The following is an 18,902-nucleotide window of genomic DNA, read 5'->3' on the forward strand; positions in this document are numbered from 1 at the left end:
GCAACTGCAATACGAATCATCCTCGACCCCCCACCATAATTTTCCAACCAGCCCAGTTTCCACATATTTATACATAATCTCTCCCATTCTTTATAGGCAATTTGACATAATACACAGATTCACCCACACAGTTCATATTCCCCACCATCCAGCCAATTCCTTTCCTCTTTTCTCCCCCGCCTTCAGATCGATGTTTCAGGCAGAAAACGCCTACATATATTCGATTTCTTCACACCCGGAAATACTTATTGCTTGTTTTTCCGGCTCACTCATAAAACGCGGCCCAGTCAGAATCAAACACGAACTAGGGCTCCCCAATACGCATGCGCCTTACAAGACGGGCGGGCCCCCTAGATGCCACGTTCCAAAGGCGAGAGGTGAAACGTAATGGCGGAAGGGGATGACTCTATTTAAAGCTTCACCAAGCAACCAATCAAAAGCGGCTGAACAACGACACGAGGGCGGCGATGTTATCCAATCGCAGCCAAAAAAGAAGTCTGCCGAGCCAATCCTAGTTGACGGAACTCAGAAAACTCTCCGGGTTGTTCGGAGGTGGAAAGAAAGATGACGCTAAGTTTTTTAGCGACCAATCAACAAATGAGGGTGGCCCGAGACTCGGAGCCGGTTCAATGAGAAGAGACTTGCAGAGGCCGGAAGTGGCCAATAGGCGGTAGCCTCGGCAGGGCAAGGGCGGGTTTATATATGGAAGGCGGGGTTAGACGGTTCTCTTTCGCGGTGCTTTCTTGTTGTTCGGTCTCTTCGCTTGGAGGTCCCGCCGTCGTCGCCCGCGCCGCCATGAAGCTCGTCCGTCTTTTCGCTCCGCTGCTGTGCTTGCTGTGGCTGGGTCAGGTCTGCCTTGCCGCCGACATCGAGGAAGAGGAGGGCGTGTTGGTGCTGAAGTCGGCCAACTTCGAGCAGGCGCTGGAGCAATACCCGAATATCCTGGTGGAGTTCTGTGAGTGGAGAGGGGACGGGGGTGGCGTAGCGCGGGGCGACGCTGGCTTCCTTGGCGAGCCTTCCGCGGCTTTGGGGGGAAGGCCCCTGGGGCCTTGGGCGACCCTGCCCATCCTGGAAGCGGCCCCTGCGGCTTTCCGCGGGTCTTCGCTTCTGACGTCGAGTGGCTCTCCTTCCGCCGCGACCTACCGCAGCAGGATTTGCGCCGGTTCTGGCCTCGTACTGCCCAGGCGCCGGCGGAGTGTTTAGCTTGTAGTATCTTGGCAGCGTTAGTAAGATCTTGGCTGTGGGCGGCTAGCAAGTTATGCAGGGAAGCGTAAGTTCATAAGCGGGCTTTCCAGGCCGGAGTGGTATCGAGCCTACGCGAAGTATGAGGAAAACTCATCGAATCGCCAAAGAGGGGTGTGCCGCTTAAGGGAGGGCGTTGGATAAAGGTGCTTTGAGAGGCTCACGAAAAGTGTCTGGAGTGCTGTGGTAGTTGTGTGCTCCCCTCTAAGGCATTTATGTTGTCCGCGGATAGGAAATTAAAGATCTAGCAGTAAAACGAAGTATTGTACAGGGAATGCATTTATGTAAAAGGGCATGTAGATTCTGGCTTAAAAAAATATAGAAAGGTGGCAAACATTTTCTAAAATGCTGCCTTAGCTCTAAGAAAACTGCCCTTTCTTGCTCCTCTAGGCACACATCTTATTTTGTGAGGTGTGACTCTCCACATGTGGGGGGAAGGCATGGCATAATTCCTAATGAAGTCATGCTAATTTTCCAGTTCATTATATTTGTTGCAATTTCTGCTGTTCACCTTTGAAAGGGGAGTAAAGTAGCCTGCTTTTTCCTCAGCATTAACTTTTAAGTTCCCAGTTCACTATAGAGTTGAAAGCCTGGTTTATCAAATGTTTGTTGCAGAGTCTGAAGGAACAATCTTCTCTTCAAGATTTTCTGGAGTAATTTAATTTTGGCACAATGTGTTTTTCACTTTAGCGGGGATTGCTTATAATGTGAGAGCTATAATATCAAGCGTTTTATCTATTCATTAAGAGTCTATTGTGGCACTCTGAATACCTCAAACATTTATTAAGGTATTTCTTTCTAGGATACAGCATAATTTTTCCTGTGAGAGTAATGCAGCTTCTGTTATGGAAATTCATGCTGATAGACAAGTTTATAGGTAGTGTATAAATTAAAGGTGAAGCTTTTTGAATAAAATTCTCTCATGTGAAAAACTACACAATAATTGCTTTGATGCTGTGTTTTCTAGTTGTTGAATTTTTTTTTTCCACAGATGCTCCATGGTGTGGTCACTGTAAGGCTCTGGCACCTGAATATGTGAAAGCAGCAGCAAAGTTGAAATCTGAAAACTCTGAAATCAGATTAGCTAAGGTAGATGCTACAGAAGAATCAGAACTTGCCCAACAGTTTGGTGTTCGAGGTTATCCTACTATCAAATTCTTCAAGAATGGAGATAAATCTTCCCCCAAAGAATACACAGGTGAGAGCATAATAAAGCTGTTAAAGAATTCTAATAAACTTCCTTAGAGGACTGATGCTGGACAATAGAACCAAACAGGGTTTTGTACAGGAGAACTACTAATAAACACTTATTGCATCAGAAGGGCTGTGCAGTGCTTCGGATTTGAAGGAAAAGTGCTGCTTCAGAGTGCACAAAGGTGCATATGGAACAACCATCTGCAGTTCTTTAAAGTAGAGTGCATCTTTTTCCAGGATCATGAGCTCAGTCCTGGGAAAAGAAACATCTGATTTAAAGAGTTGTAGATAGATGTTCTGTTTATTCCAAAGAACCTTTTTGTTTTTGAATCTGAAGCATTACGCTGCTGTAGTTTCAAACAGTGTTAAAATATTGGCTTTTACTTTATTTTTCCCTATCAGACTTTGATGAGAATGCCCCATCATGCTGCTGGTAACTTTTATGCCATTTGTCCTTGCATGTTAAGCTGTCGAATATTTTGTCAATTAGTCAGCTTCTTTGCTATAATCAGCATCCATAATTACTGGATTGCTGCAAGGATACTTATGCAGCTGTATTGGGGCTCTTATAATACTTTTGTTCTGTGACAACCTGGCTTGCTTTTAAAAGCATAACTAAAAGTCTGTTTATAAAATGTTCTATGTTGTTTGGCTTTGTGTAATTAAGCAAAGCATAGTCCTTTATATGTAACTACACTTAAGAAAATAGAATTGGCAAGTCACTCTATCTCTGTTGAATGTGATGGCTACATATCTGTAACATGATCTCTGTTACAATTACTGTTGTACAGTGTGGTCTGTAGTTGAATTTGTAATAGCTAATCAAACAAAATTTCAGTCACAGGTTTCTAATAAATTGCTATTCAGATGTTTGGCCTCTGAAACGAAGATTTTGAGTTTTGGGGCTTGTTGGCAGCATATTGTATTAATTTAACTAGCCTTATATGCTGTTCCAGTTGTCAACCAGCTCTGAGTGACTTAAAATCCTACTATACATGAACAAGAGTAAACCATTAGAAATAGCAAACAATACTGTTTTTAAAAAAGTCAGCATAGAAATGCTTAAAGTAAAATATGTTTACAGGTGTTGCATACCTGGTAAATAAATGAATCTGTCAACTTGCATCCCTTTCATATACCTTGTGGAATACAGGTGGTTGTGAATCATTACTGTGGCTGTGATACAGCAGCACATAATGCAACTGTAAGAGGGAGAAGGAGGTTGTAGAGAGTTTGCTCACCCTTTTTCTGAGCTGTTCTAGGAGCACTGGAAGCACAAGACAAAAGAGATTTCCTAACTTCAACTATGGACAATTATTTGGGCTTGTTTTGCCCCTTGGCTTTGAGCTTACTTTTTCAGCTAGGAACTGGAATGATGGAAATGATTTGAGAGCTTTTGAAATGCAGGAAGACTGGATATAATTGCTATTCCTTCTATGAAGTTTGAAACAAGGCACTTCTTTCTCACCATTTGGAGAGGCTCCCAGTTAGTCACAAAAGCTATCATATGTTTTACTCTAGGCTCTGAACTGAAAGTGTAGCATGAGCAAATGATCTGCGGAAACCTTATTTGCTGCTACTGTAGTACACAGAGATAGGGTTCTCACGTCACTGTGAGCCTTTATTTACAAACTACAGTCCCCCAAAATAAGACAAAACTGGTCATATGGTTGGCTTATGATTTATGAACTTAGCTATAGGTTCATGTGTACATGCACCTGATTTGACCACAGGGTTGTGGTAACTGAAAGAGAGTGTTAGCTTTATGCATCTTGTATCCATACATTGGTGGGAAAGTTCTTAGAATCTCAGAATCATGTCATTTGGAAAGGGCCACTTTAGTCATCAAGTCCTAAGTGCTGGAATCTATATACTACTAAAATTCTCGTGTCTGTTTGATACTTTGTAACCTTTAACTGGGCGAAACAGTGCATCATAGGCCAACGAGTTATAAAACCAAGGTACCTCAAATGGGCTAACTTACAGAATGGGTCCAAAATCCGGGACCCATGACTCCCATGGAAAAGAAATTTGGCAAATTTTGTAAAATGTGACATAATACAAAATGTCATAAAACATTTCCAGTGGTCAACTCCTGATGTTCGACTGTGCTATGCAGTTAAACATTGGCTACTTTCAAGGCAGATACACCTCTCCCTGAATTTTTAAGAACTTTTCCAGTACATTAGGAGCTCTGCCATTGTTGAAGGCATTGAGGAATCTGGTAAGGCAATATCTCTGAAATGATGACCCAATGGGCCATGGGTTGTCAAGTACAAATTAAAGTATTCCCAGTAGAAACTGTCCAATCTTTGCTTAAACTCCAGGTAACGTGTATGCCTGTTAGTCTTAATGGTTGTAAGTTTTTCCTAACATTATACTGGAATCTGCCTTCCTATGGTTAAACCTCCTGGGCTCTGGAATGATAGAGAACATATTTTAGTTTTCTTCTGTGTTGCATTCTCTATGTAGATTTTCGTTTCTGGTGAAGGGGACAGATAATAACTTCTGTTCTCCATGTGTAATCTCCAACATTGTGTTTTTTGGAGAAGGCATGTGTAGCTGATCCTTGGGTTGAACACACAGATAAGGTGATCAGAATGTAAGAATAGGTTGTTAAGGGAGAATAAGAAAATGGTGTAGAAGATGAGGTAGTAGTTTCCACCCAATCTTGACTTTAGGTCATACGTAGAATGTGGCCCTTGACCAAGAATGACATCACTTCAGTGGCCAGAAGCCACACGGGGGTGGGGGAGCGAAGGTTGAGCTGCCAAGTGTTGTTGGCAGACCAGTGACTAGATGACATCCCCTGGATGGATGGAAGTTTTTGTTTTCTCCTGAAAATGGGCAGAAATTCCTACCTAGATGGGACATGCGGTTTTTCAGTGTATTCCAGTAATTCAAAAAAGATTCATAGAGCTCAGGTTGTACATATGTCATCCTAAACTTTGAGATTCTGCTTCCTTGCTACTTTTTAAAGACTTGGTCATATCAATGAGGAAGGGTGCTCCCACACCCAGTAGAGTGCCCATAGCAAGGTAGCACCAAATGGTGGTATCTAGTAGGTGGACAACTCTTTGCCCTGACAGCTGGTCAATGTGCAGCCTCCAGTTTTGTTTTGTTTTTTGATAAAGGTCTATAGATTCTTGCCAATCTTTAGGTATTGCTGTACTGTTCCTGTTGAGAATACATGAAGCATTTTCTCAGTAGTGCCTCCCTAATACCTTTCTTTAAAAAAAAGGTTTCTGTAGCATTAAATGCCTAAAATGTTTCAATAATAAAGATTCTATCACTTCTAACAACTATAGTAATCAGTTACATTACAGAACTGTACTAAGGAATCTAATCGTTTCTGCTTTGGAGCTGTGATGATTTTGTTTCAGGATAAGTGGAGACTACAGTGAGGATATAGAAGCACACAAGTAAAACTCTGCCTTGTTAGTCTTAGGAGTGGGGCTTTATTCTCTGCTTAGTCTTGAAAGACAAAAAAAAAAGGGTAAGATGTCTGATAAGTAATTTTTTCCTCTAATGTAGCTGGCAGAGAAGCAGATGACATCATAAATTGGTTAAAGAAGCGCACAGGTCCAGCAGCCACTACCCTGGCAGATGTAGCTGCTGCTGAGGAACTAGTGGAATCCAGTGAAGTTGCTGTGATTGGATTCTTTAAGGTATTTTTTCATTCATAAATCAGGGTGAGGGATTAAGGACAGTGGCAGCATTTCTGGGATGGAGGAGAATGACTTAGTAACCACCGTAACAGAAATACAAGCTAATCAATTGCAGAGGTATCAGACAATAAACTACATGAAATTTGGCCTTGTTGCCAGAGATTGACTGCATGTGCAGTCTGCGTATGCAGACCAGTGGCTACTTCTGCTTGAGCTAATTTTTCTTGTAGGCCTATCTGTTTGCTTTAATAGGGGAAAAATCTGGTCCTGTTTACTTAATTCTGTTTTAGTTACTTGTAAGTTTGAGATTATAGGATTTGTAAATCCTATAACAAATTATAGGATTTGTATGATGGGTAACCATTCAAAATAATGTGGGCTTTTTTCTTGTTCGTTTGTTTTAAATGTAGGATGTAGAATCTGATGTTGCCAAACAGTTTTTGCTGGCAGCAGAGTCCATTGATGATATTCCTTTTGGGATCACTTCCAGCAGTGATATCTTTGCCAAATACCAGCTCAAAAAAGATGGAGTTGTTCTTTTTAAGAAGGTGAGTGGTTGTGAGGAAAAAAACCCTGATTGCTTGGTATATGTTAGTCTACCTGGCAGCACCCTGCAAATTAATCTTTTTTTTCCTATTGTAGTAAGTTTCATCCAAGGCTTATGTGTTGCAATTTGTAGTCATTTAAACTATTGCTTCAGAATCCATCAATGCTAATATTCTGTGCTGAGGTACATCACCTGCTTGTTATTAATTCCTCTAGAGGCAGTGAACATAACAAAGTCCTTATCTGTCTCATTTATGAAGAACAAGCTATAGTGTCAGCACAATCTTAAAAGTAAGTCCAGTAGGCTTAGAAAGAGTACATTTGAGAGTAGCAGCATCTCACTTGATAGTAATATTTATTCAAGCATGCCAGAACTGTGAGGATGGGACTCTCTTGGCTCCCAAAAGCTTTTGTACTTGATAGTTTGCCAGTGATTTTTTAACATTGTCTATTTCAATTTTTAAGGCAAATGCTTTCTGTTGCTGATTTGAACTTCTACTAATTGTCCTTTAAGAGTGTGGCTACAGCTATGCACAAAAGCAGGCTTGCAGTTTTGGCGTCTGATTAAGATATTTATTTCCCACCTGCTTTTGCTCCTACATGTGGTCCTTGTTTAATGACCATTTAGTCTGCGACCGTTTGAACTTAAAATGGTGCTGAACAAGTGGTAGTTATGACAGAACCTCGTACTTTCGGCCATCACAGTGTCCTGTGGTCCCGCCTGCCGGCTTTCCTCAAGCAAAATCAGTGGGGAAGCCAGCAGCAAGTTGGAAGTCATGGTCACGTGAGGCCCTCGCTTAACGACCCTCATGGTCCTTGCTTAACAACAAGGGGAGAAGTTATGCTTATGGTTGGCCAGCCTGCTAGGAAGCTGTATGTATATAACTAATGCTTGGCCAACACAATTGGATTTCATGCAGCAGTTTTGCCTTAAAAGCATAAGAGAGGTAGCATTTGATTTTGTTCTAGACAATGAAAACCTTGGCTTGGGTCAGGAAATATAGTTACGTATCTTAGTAGCAGTAAGTATCATTCCACAGTAGGCTTACCTGCTGTGAAACTATTCAGGTAATATGTCTGTTCATGGTCTAAGCATGAGATCAGATCTGGGCTTGGAACTATTTTTCCCTCCTGTATAGCAGGTTATCAGCCAGAATAGAGACAAATTTTTGCATTATCTATTTTGCCTGTTGTCATTTTTATTTATTCATTTACTAAATGTCTATGCTGCTAGGTCCTTCCATTTTTGAGCCAAACTGGTTTGAAAGTAATAAGGCTTCAGCAAAACTTTTGTGAAGAAGCTTGATTATAATGGCTCCAAAAATCTTTTTGCCATATCCTGGTATAATGGTTTCAGGTTCTTCAATTGCATAGTGTTTTTCTTGTCCTGTATCAATTATAAAATAGTGCAGTATTTCCCTCTCAGTAGAGATTCAGTAGGACTAGTAGAGGCTAGTAGGAACCAAGATGAAATAATTCCCAATTCACATCTTTGATGTCAACACAACTGATTTTTAAAGTATCTATAAGTGTTTCTCAACTGTGGCAGCTTGAAGATGTGTGGACTTAAGCTCCCAGAATTGCTGGCTGGGGAATTCTGGAAGTTGAAGTCCACACATCTTCAAGCTGCCAAGGTTGAGAAACACTGCTCTATAAAATGCTCCAGCCTGGTCCTCTCCAGATGTGTTGGACTGCAACTCACAGGTATGGCCAATGGTTTTAAACCCTGGGAGTTTTAGTGTGGCACAACTGAACAACACCAGGTTGGGGAAGGCTGCCTTGCTTGCATATTTATGGTCAGTAGGTTTTCTTCCCTCTCCCAAGTCTCTAGATTCCTCATCCCTGTTTTTTAGAGAACTCATATAAATAAATTGTGGTATGCAAAAGTGACTGGAGGGGAAATAAAGCAGAATCTCCCAGCCTTTGAAGGGAAAACATCCAGCCCCTAATAAGGCTGTAGTCCTCTGTATGCTTCCTTTCCCCTCTATAGTGCCAGGAAAGGTTATGAAAAAAAAAGGGCCATAGTGGATGTTACTCTGCAATAAGAGGCTTCCTGGTGCTGGAGCTCTACCCCTGCTCCTTTGTGGCTAACAATAGCCCTGCAGGGGTGTGTGTTGCCTCTCAACAAACTGCTCTGTTTAGGAGCTTAATAGTGTGCAATTCTACCTCTCTTAATGGCTCTGTTGATTGGATACGTTTGTCCAATTCAAGCAAGCCCTGTAATTTCACTCTCCCTAAAATAGGAGTATCAAACTTCTAAGGTGCTGAGCTTTAAAGCAATTTCTCAGTTATTTTTTTAAAGAGTTTCAAGAATAATGATGGGATGGGCAGTCCTTTGGCAGAAATACAACATTGAGAATCTGGCCTCCTAATATATGCCGAGCTTCCTTTTGCATGCTGCCTGAATCCAGTTGGGTGGTAAGATGAGAACTTTGGTGAAGTTTTTATCCTGGGCTTTGAGAATATTGTACCTTGCTTGCAATGCGAAATGTGCTCCCTTAGATTTGTAAATGAGTTATGGGGGTTGGAGCCTTACAATCTCTGTATACTCTTTGCAATTTTAAAATAATCCTCTGCCAGTGAGAAGTGAATTATTGGGCACCTTCATGTTTAACTGAATTATGCACCTTCTGTATAATTAGGCTGAGGCAAAGAAGCACACACTATTCTCTTGCCCTTGTCCCTTCCTCAAGCCTCTGGCAATTGTATTCTACCACCTTCCACAGGCATTACCACTAACGGGAAGCATTTGGTTACAGTGTCACGTGGGCGAGTTACCTCAGTGAATGCCGCATGCAGTAAAGCAGTATATATGCACTATGGCAGATAGGCAGACCTGCTTCTGCTTTATTATATTGTTTTACTAAGTGCTTGCATAACTAAGTATGCATTTTGTCCATTTTCTGAATGTAAACTGTATCCTTTTATATTTTTCCAGTTTGATGAAGGTCGTAACAATTTTGATGGGGAGCTAACAAAAGACAACCTACTGAATTTCATCAAATCAAACCAGCTGCCCCTGGTGATTGAATTTACCGAGCAGGTAAAGGAGTAGATCTCAGGGTTAGGGTTGGCCTGTAGCTTGGATCTATGGCAAGACAAATTGCAGTGAATCCAACAGGCTGGAAGGAGGAGGTGGAATGGTTAGGAAAATTAACCTTTTGATTCCTTGTAATGTAATTGTCTTCAATAATGCGGTTGTTTTCCCCCAGACTGCACCCAAAATTTTTGGAGGAGAGATTAAGACACACATCCTGTTATTCTTGCCTAAGAGTGTTGAGGGATACCAGGGTAAACTGGATAACTTCAAAACAGCAGCTGAAGGCTTCAGAGGAAAGGTAAATAAAAGGAAGTAACTAAAAAACTATTTGCTCCTAAGCAAACATTTGTCCATTTTATTATGCACTCCAGTCCTCATATGGTTGTACATTACCAAGCATTAAAATCATACGGTCTCTCTCAGTTATATGTAAGTAGAGCCAAGAAAAAATACAGTTTTCCTAAAGTCTATATTTTGTCTTTGGGGTTTCCCTGAGTCCCCTGACACTTTTAAAATCATAGTTACAATTGGCACATGAGCTATTGCTTCTCATTTTTATTGCTGTTCTTTAAATGTTGATTCACATAACAGCTTTTTGTTTATACAAATCTCAAAGAATTTATGACACTAATATAAACACATTGTAATGAAATAAATGCAGTTCATTATAAAGAACCATTTTAATAGCAGTTGTAGCTGGAGAAAATTTAAAAGTATTTAAAACAAGGAGTTGTTGGCCCAACATCATGCGAGGAAATCATTCCACAGGAACTTTACTGCTATAAAAAGCAGTGCATTCTGCTTTGTTACCCAGTGTTGTAATGCTGCCTTAATGATCTTCTGAATTCCACCTTCCATGTGTTGTGTAGGGGTAGGCATCTGGTGTCACTACTTACTCTATAGTTTTCATCACCAGCTTGGCTAGTGGCAAGTCATTTGTGGGACTTCTGCTCCAAAACAATTAGGATTACTTATTCCAGGTTTGGGATTATAATGTTTAGAATTGTACATGAAGTGCAAGGGGACTTAGGAAGATGGGATAGATGTTGGGGGAAATCTTAATTCAGGGTTTTCTGTTGTCCCATGTGCATTTGTCTAATCCATTCATTGTCTTGTTTTTCCCCCTCCTCCCCAAGATCTTGTTCATTTTCATCGACAGCGACCATAGTGACAACCAGAGGATCCTGGAGTTCTTTGGCCTCAAAAAGGAGGAATGCCCTGCTGTACGTCTTATTACTCTGGAGGAAGAAATGACCAAGTACAAACCAGAATCAGATGAGCTGACTCCAGAAAATATCAGGGACTTCTGCCACAAGTTCTTGGAGGGCAAAGTCAAGGTAATGGGTTTTTTTTAAATGCAATTTTTGGAGCAGGTACCTCCATGCAAGGAGATCCTCGTAGCACAAATGTCATGGAATTTGAGAACTGTCATATGGCACAAAGCCTTTTTAATTCATATTGCAGTGTAGTTTGACATTACATCGTGTGGAGCTTGTGCTGAGAAATCCAAAGGGCAGAGTCAGTGGAGCATGGTGTCAGGATTTAAATAGCTCTACTGGGAGCTGCTTTAGAGTGAGTGGTGCAGATCCAAGAATTACTCTTTTCAGCATGACAAGAGGAAGTGTGGCCTTGGGCTTATGTTGCTTGAATGCTTGGAAGATTTCTGTTTTAATCTGGAAAGGAACCCTGTTAGACCAGCTACTGTATGTTGTTTCTTGTCATTCAAGGCTTCTCTTGAACCACTTCCTTTGCTCTGTCTCATTGTCCTGTCCTTTTACTTCTATTTTTCCTTCCCTCCACCAATCAAGCAGTGTTCATAATGGTATATTGGATCTGATTGTTTGGGGGAAAAAAGTGTTAGGAATTGTTAATGAGACTAAAAGTATAAGAACATTTTTTGAAATTGATAAAGCCCAATTTATGATAGGGAAGGAAAGCTTAAAATATGAAATGTTAAATAACTTGGCAGAAATGTTGAACAGGATATGGGTTATATGATGACTATATTAATGGAATACAATACATCTCATGCTATTGAGACTTCTGGCACTAGGCTTCGAAATGGACGAGATAAGAGAGATACAGGGATAATAATTAGACTAGAAGGCTAGCTTTGGAGTACAAAGCAAAAATAAAAATGTTTTCTACCTATATGAAATAAATTTAGATACTGGAGATAAATTAAAGGTATATCTAGAATTAGGCAGTTATAATTGGGGAGATTTAAGATCAAGCAACACATGGAATAGTACCTTTAAAAATCATGTTTAAGACTAGGTTAAATATATTGCTTGAGAATTTTGACATGGTTATTTTAAGCAGTCTTTCCAACATAGTTGTCTTTGGTCTGTATCTTCCATCAGCCCTAGCCAGTGTGGACAGTGACCAGGAAAAATGGGAACTGGGGTCCAAAACGCTGAGGAAGGCTGGAGTATAAGACTCTTTGAAGTGTACTGTAGAAAAGCCTCATCTTATAAAACGGTTGAAACTAACTAGGCCATTGTAATCACTTCATTTTCTTTCCTTTATGTGCTATGCATTTCTTCTGTTTTATAACTTCAGAGTCTTGATTGGTGAGGACTAACATAATATAGTTAGTCCTCACTTAACGATGTTTCATTTAACGATAGTTCTGAGGTACAATGGGGCTAAAAAAGTTACAACCTGTCCTTGAAGTTATGACCGTTGCACCACTCCCATGCTCATGTGATTGCGATTTGGGCATTTGGCAACTGGCTCACATTTATGACTGGTTGCGGCGTCCTGCAGTCGCATGATTGCAATTTGCAACCTTTCCAGCCGGCTTCCGACAAACCAATCAATAGGGAACCATTGATTCCCTTAACGACCACTGTAAAAATGGTTGTAAAATTGGGTCTGATCATGTGGTGCCTTGCTTAATGACCACATTGCTTAGCAACTGAAATTCCTGTCCTAATTGCAGTTGTTAAATGAGGACTACCTAGACATAGACCTGCTCTGTGTAGAATTATCTGCTTCCTTCATGCAAGAACTCAGATATGTCTGGGTCATGGGATGGGGGTGTGACCTTGTAGGAGCAAATCTATATTAATCTGCCTTTTTATAGTCTGTCAGTTGCTCTGCACTTGGAGCAGTGGATGTGGGGATTTCCTATTGGCACATTCCATGCGGTTGCTCTCATGTTGTTGCTTTTGCATGTGTATTTCAGCCCCATCTGATGAGCCAAGAGATTTCTGATGACTGGGACAAGCAGCCTGTCAAAGTTCTGGTTGGAAAGAACTTTGAGGAGGTGGCTTTTGATGAAAATAACAATGTTTTTGTGGAATTCTGTAAGTATTTTGGTGATAGCAGCATATGTGCACACATGCATATTTATCTTGTCCTAAATTATGCATGTAAATCATAAATCAGAGTAAAGTTTCTCAGCAGCCAAATTAAAGAAAGGGTGGGGGGAGCTGTGCATGCTGGACAGCTGTTAAAATAATTTATCATCTTTTGGCTTACAGATGCTCCTTGGTGTGGCCACTGCAAACAGTTGGCTCCCATTTGGGATAAACTTGGAGAAACTTATAAGGACCATGAAAACATCATTATTGCTAAGATGGACTCCACAGCCAATGAAGTTGAGGCTGTGAAGGTCCACAGTTTCCCTACCCTCAAGTATTTCCCTGCTGGCCCTGAGAGAACGGTGAGTGCAGTTGTTCACTGAAACTTGACAGAGAGGGAAATGGTTCCCCTCACCTGTTTTTAGGGTATGCTTGGGTGCATGATGTGTAGGGAAAATTGCTTAATGGAGGATGGTGCTCTATTTTTTGCTCATAGCATTCATGGGAATCTAGTGGCTGGCTCCTCTTCGGCTCATAAGGGTGAAGGTAAATTTTCTAACCCCCTCTTTTCTTTTCGCTGTTCAGAAGCAAATCCTTCATCCATCAAGGCCCAGATTTGCCTCCAGGTAATAATTCTCTTATTCCTTGGTTTTCTAGATTGTAGATTACAATGGAGAAAGGACGTTGGAGGGTTTTAAGAAGTTCCTGGAAAGCGGTGGAAAAGATGGTGGCGTAGATGAGAATGTGAGTATCTTAAGGGTATGATATTCTGTTCTGATATATATTCAGCTCCCGGACATGAATCAGGTCTCTGAGGAAGTGGCAGTTCTGTCCTGTGAAGCTACTTACGGCTTATTGTGGCAGCAGAGAATGTTAGTTCCATAGCAACCTCTAAACAAAACACAGCTGGTAATATCCAGAATGAGCTGGGGTGGCAGCAAGGGTGTTCAGAATACCTGCAATTCCATGTGAACTGAACAGGCCATGTAAAATAAATGGAGGAGCCTATAAAAACATTTCCATGCTCAGATAAACACAAAAATATGCTGAAAAAACATTGTTTGCATTTCTCTCAGCCTTGGCCCAAGAACTCATAGTTGTCATGAGATGAATCTTCAGTGGGCAGTCCAAAGCCCATCAGCAGGTGTGCGCATCCTCTTGTTTCAGTCACAGAGTTGCTGCTTTTAGCATGTGCAACTATTCTCTGCTTGTTCATTGACAGAGATGCTACAAGCTCTGTATACTACTGTACATTTGAGCTTTATTTAAAAGGTAAACATGAAATGCCAAAATTAGAATTGCTGTGGGTTTCCCATTTATATTGGCTAGTGAGAATCTAGCAACCCAGCTTTGGCATATCTGACGTTCCTGTAGAATTTTTGTACGTAGTAGGTTCTGTGTGGTGACTTCAGGTTGGCTACTAGGGTTGGAGATGTATACATTTGTAGCTATTGTAGATGCCAGGTGTTAGAGCACATTCTCCACCATTCTTTGTAGCGTATAGAGCCTGTCCTGATTTGGTTTGTTATTCACTGTTTTGAGCTGCTGTGTCTCTGCACCATCCATTATCTGTTAAAAGTTGGATGTTCAGGTAACAGTTCAGCTCTTTTTTGATTGCTGTATAACTTTGGAGCACTATACCTGGCATTAACATTTAGCTACGATGAAGCAAAATACTGCTGGCTTGTTCATTTCAGTTTAGCTTATTCTTAACTGACCCAATGAATTTCAGCAAACCATAAATTTTTGTTTCAGTCTGATTCCAACATTTCTGAAGACAGATAATTCTTAACCTGTGTTTTGTGGGTCTTAACTCAAAATAGAATTGACCAAAAAAGATAGTAATTAGGAGTGTTATTGGATTATTCGGTCCAAGATGGTGATGATCAGTGGTTTAGAATAGATCAAAAAGTACTACCAGTTTTTTTAATTGCATGACTAAACAAAGGATCGGAGTAGGATCAAAATTAAAAATAATTTCACGTGTAAAAGGACAATGATCTCAGTTCTAGTCTGGTACAGAATCAGTCTTGTGATTCAGATGTGTTCAAAGGAGCTGTTCTTTAAACATAACATAAATATTTGCTCCTTTTTTTGAGTTACCATCTTGTGCCAGATTCTAGTTGGTGACTCCCAGAATTGTAGAAAAAAATAAAAAATTGAAGCCTGTTCGTGGTTCTGAACCTTGAATTTGGAACTCATGGTAATAATTTCTATGAGGAAGAGAATAGGATTGAATTAGAGCAGCATATGCTTTCCTTTTTTCCAGTGGTAATCCATGACCTAAGCATTGGATTTCCAGAAATGCTGGATAGGGTGTATCCTAGCAGGATAATGTGTACAGGTACTCCTCATTTAGTGACTGCCTTGTTTAGTAACTGTTCATAGTTACAGTGGTGATGAAAAAGTAACTTTTTGACCAATCCTTGCATTTACGACCTTCACAGGTCTGTAAAGCTAAGGAAAGCTAAAGTAAGGTCATAAGCACATTCGTGGTTTCACTTAGCAACCACTGCATTTAACAACCAAATTGCCAATTCCAATTATGGTTGATAAATGAGGACCACCTGTACTGGGTTTCTTACAAATTGTTCTCTTTGAAAAACCCTTAAGAAGTAAACTAGAGTGTTAGAATTAATAACATACTCTGTGAACAGGGTTTGGGGGTGGGGTTCTGCCTTCGAGTCAGTATTGACTCCCAGCAACTGCCTGAACAAGTCCTTGCTGTTTTCTTGGCAAGATTGTAGAAGTGGTTTGCCATTGCCTCCTTCCTAGAGCTGCAAGAGAGTGACTGTCCCATGGTCACCTAGCTGGCTTTGTGCCTAAGGTGGGACTAGAACTCACCATCTCCCAATTTCTAGCCTGGTGCCTTAACCACTGTACCAAACTGTCTCTTTGTATATTATCTAGAAGTTTTAACTATTGATTATTGCATAAAAGACTTCTGTTACTTTTGAGTAACTTCTGTATTTCTAATTTCATCACCGCCCATCTTGCACAAAGCAACTCTGGGGTGGTTTACAATAAAACTAAAAATAAATACAGATTAAAATACACTAAAAAAAACGTACTTCTAAAATATAAAATCCAAGATGGTGATATTAAAAGTTCTTAATTTAATCCATAAATTAATGGGAGCCTCTTTAGGGTGCTAACCACCCCAGGATTGGCTATCCCCCCTCCTGCCCCAAGCGAGATGGCTTTACCCCTTTCCAGAAAGCCAGGAGAGTGGGGGCCTGCCTCACCTCTGGGTGAAGAGTGTTCCATAGGGCAAGGGCCACGGTAGAGAAGGCCTCCTCCTGGGCCCCATCTATCTACGGGGTCTGTAACATGCTCTCTCTGACCGGGTGGGACCGGTCAATGTAATGGGGATGATTGGATCAGATGTTTTAATCTAGTTTTTACTTTGCTTACTATAACTGGTGGGTCACATTCTTTCCTTGAGTTCAGATGCAATAAACTAAATCTGTTTTTGCCTATAATATAATCTGTTCAGAGGTCCTTTGTCACTTGTTTGTTTAGCAGAGCCTTACGTGACATCTGTGGGATAGCAGTTTGGTTATGTTAGGTACCCAAAGAGTGATGTCAGGTACTTTAAAATTGAGAAATTAAATTGTGTGTAATAAAGCTACCCCTTTGTTATTTTTATTCATTAAAAAGATTTTAACTTTACAGAAGACGTGGGAAACCTAATGTTACTCCACTGCCTTGAAATCCCTTCTACCTGCTGTATGGAAATGCTTGTGGGCAGTGTGCTTTTGGCATCTCTCTACCTGTTTTTTGGTCTTGTGTGGCTTCTTGGAATGCATGGGATCTTCCTGCATGTGTTAGGGGAAGACTCATTCAGTTAGTTACCTTTTAAGCATAAAGGCAGATCTTGAGTTACCATGCTGGTATGGGCTCCAGCAACTGCTCTCACAGCACCCTAGCGATGCATTGGTCTATAGAGCTGACTGTGAGCTGCGAGACACAAGAATCTGTGAACCACTGACTAGTCCTTCCTTCATTGAAACAGGATCTGGAAGATCTGGAGGACACAGATGAGGAGCCAGATGTTGGAGAAGAGGAAGAAGCAGTAGCTCAAAAAGATGAACTGTAAACAGGAGAGTCCAATCTGCATATCCCCAGACAGTGTGTTGTGGCTGCCAACTCAAGCAGTCAAGCAAGTCAGCAAACAAACTCTAACCAGAAGACTGAAGCTGGTTGAGAGTCCAGGGAAATTAACCCTTTCCCCTAACCTGTCAAACCAATCTATTTTTATTCTGTGCTGAAGAATAATCTGACTAGTTGGCAAATTCTGCTGGGTCTTGTCTTGTCTTTTCTTTTCTTTCATTTGCAAACTGTGATGTACATTTCCTTAGAGTATTGTGGCCTGGGTAGAGGCAGATTGAAATGGTAATATGTCCTATTGCCTAACTAACTTGGGAATTTCATCAGTAAGACATCCTTAAATCTTAATCACAATGTGTCTAAATGACATAAGCTGCTGTTGACCCAGCAGGCTCTCATTTACTGTCCCAGCTTTTTTACTTCGTGCTTTACTGTTTTTTTTCTCACCCCGGACCATTCCAGTGTGGAAGGAATCACTAGGTCTCCAGTGGAGAAGGCAACGAGTGCGGTATAGTAGGTCCTCTTAACTCATTGCATAGTCTCACGTCCTCTTTATACTGTACAATTGATCTGTCTCATCCAAAGATCTGGAAGGGTGGGAAACAGTTGCTGTGGAATGACAGTCCAATTGCCTCCTTGCCTAAAGCAAAATCTAACTTGAGTTGCCACCTCGCCTGCAATGAAACACAAGCCTTACTGTCTACACATTTTTTTGCAGATGGGTTTCCTGGGGGCTGTTGGGAAATAACTTCCCTGAATTCAACAAAAAGGACACTTGATAACTAGGAGTTTTGTGGGGATACTTGAGAGCCATGGAGTGCTGTGTTGCAAAGAGGGTATGTTTCAACAGAATTCGTTTTAAGCATCCATGATGCTCAGTGGAATGGAACTCATTGGCCAAATAAAAGTTAATTTTAATACTCTTCTGAATCTTGCTGTTTTCTTTAAATTGGGGGTTATTTTAAGAAGGGCTATACATGAGGCAGACTAGGAAGGCTGAATTATGGAATTTTTGCTAGAACTTACTTCCACCATAGTTTCCACTCAGCCAGAAACTTTAACCAGTCCTAGATTATATGGAGTACAGAAAAGTCATTTCCATAGAAGAAATCTCCTATGTACAAATACTCAAATTTAAGCAAATGTATTCAAAGTACTTTTTTTTTAATGCTTGATATCTAAATAGCATGGGCTCTAAAGCAATGTGGTATCTGAATCAAACTCTGGTAAAGAAAGTGTCACGGCCTGGAAAATATTTATGAAGAAATACAAAAAGAGCCAGGCATTACATAGGTTGGTGTCCTCAACAGCAGGAAACTCTGCTGATTGCTTTAGGCTGTCACTCCACCAAATTAACAACTAGGTCAGTCTGAAAGGGTTTAGTGAGCCACAAGTTCACCATGCTAAACCATAGGTTAGTTAATTATGGTTTGTTGACTACCTCCTAAAGAGCTGGTTTTGTGCCTATTGGGCACAATCTGTACATTTAAACATTTTGTTGAGAAAGTACTCTAGAAAGCTTGGACATACTGTATCTTCTGTTTTGTGATGGGTTCTATAAAATTAGTCCAGATTAAAATTAATCTAGATGCAACGTTTCAACTAATGTATAAAAGTATAGGATGAAAGGGCATCAATTCTGACTTTCTATCCATTCCACTTGCTGCATGCTATAATTCCGAAATTAATCTTGGTCTATATATCATAGTAATGAAGTAGTATGCTGGGCTGTATCATTTCGGTTCTCTTGTGTGTGCTTTCCCTGATTGTGAAAGTTGTGGTCTCTGAATTTTT

The 18,902-nt window shown here is 40.7% G+C and overlaps 1 protein-coding gene across 1 annotated transcript; it reads left to right on the forward strand.

Moving 5' to 3' along the window:
* The first annotated feature begins 731 nt into the window (after positions 1 to 731).
* On the forward strand, positions 732 to 18,038 carry P4HB (prolyl 4-hydroxylase subunit beta). Its single transcript, XM_063293295.1, has 11 exons — positions 732 to 955; positions 2,234 to 2,440; positions 5,971 to 6,104; positions 6,515 to 6,652; positions 9,589 to 9,693; positions 9,863 to 9,988; positions 10,827 to 11,027; positions 12,881 to 13,001; positions 13,179 to 13,360; positions 13,656 to 13,742; positions 17,014 to 18,038. Exons 1-11 carry the CDS (start codon positions 796 to 798, stop codon positions 17,095 to 17,097), a joined length of 1,545 nt encoding a protein of 514 aa, XP_063149365.1. The 5' UTR covers positions 732 to 795; the 3' UTR covers positions 17,098 to 18,038.
* The last annotated feature ends 864 nt before the right edge of the window (positions 18,039 to 18,902 follow it).

Source organism: Candoia aspera, chromosome 2, assembly GCF_035149785.1.
Source record: "Candoia aspera isolate rCanAsp1 chromosome 2, rCanAsp1.hap2, whole genome shotgun sequence".
Taxonomy (NCBI): Eukaryota; Metazoa; Chordata; class Lepidosauria; order Squamata; family Boidae; genus Candoia; species Candoia aspera.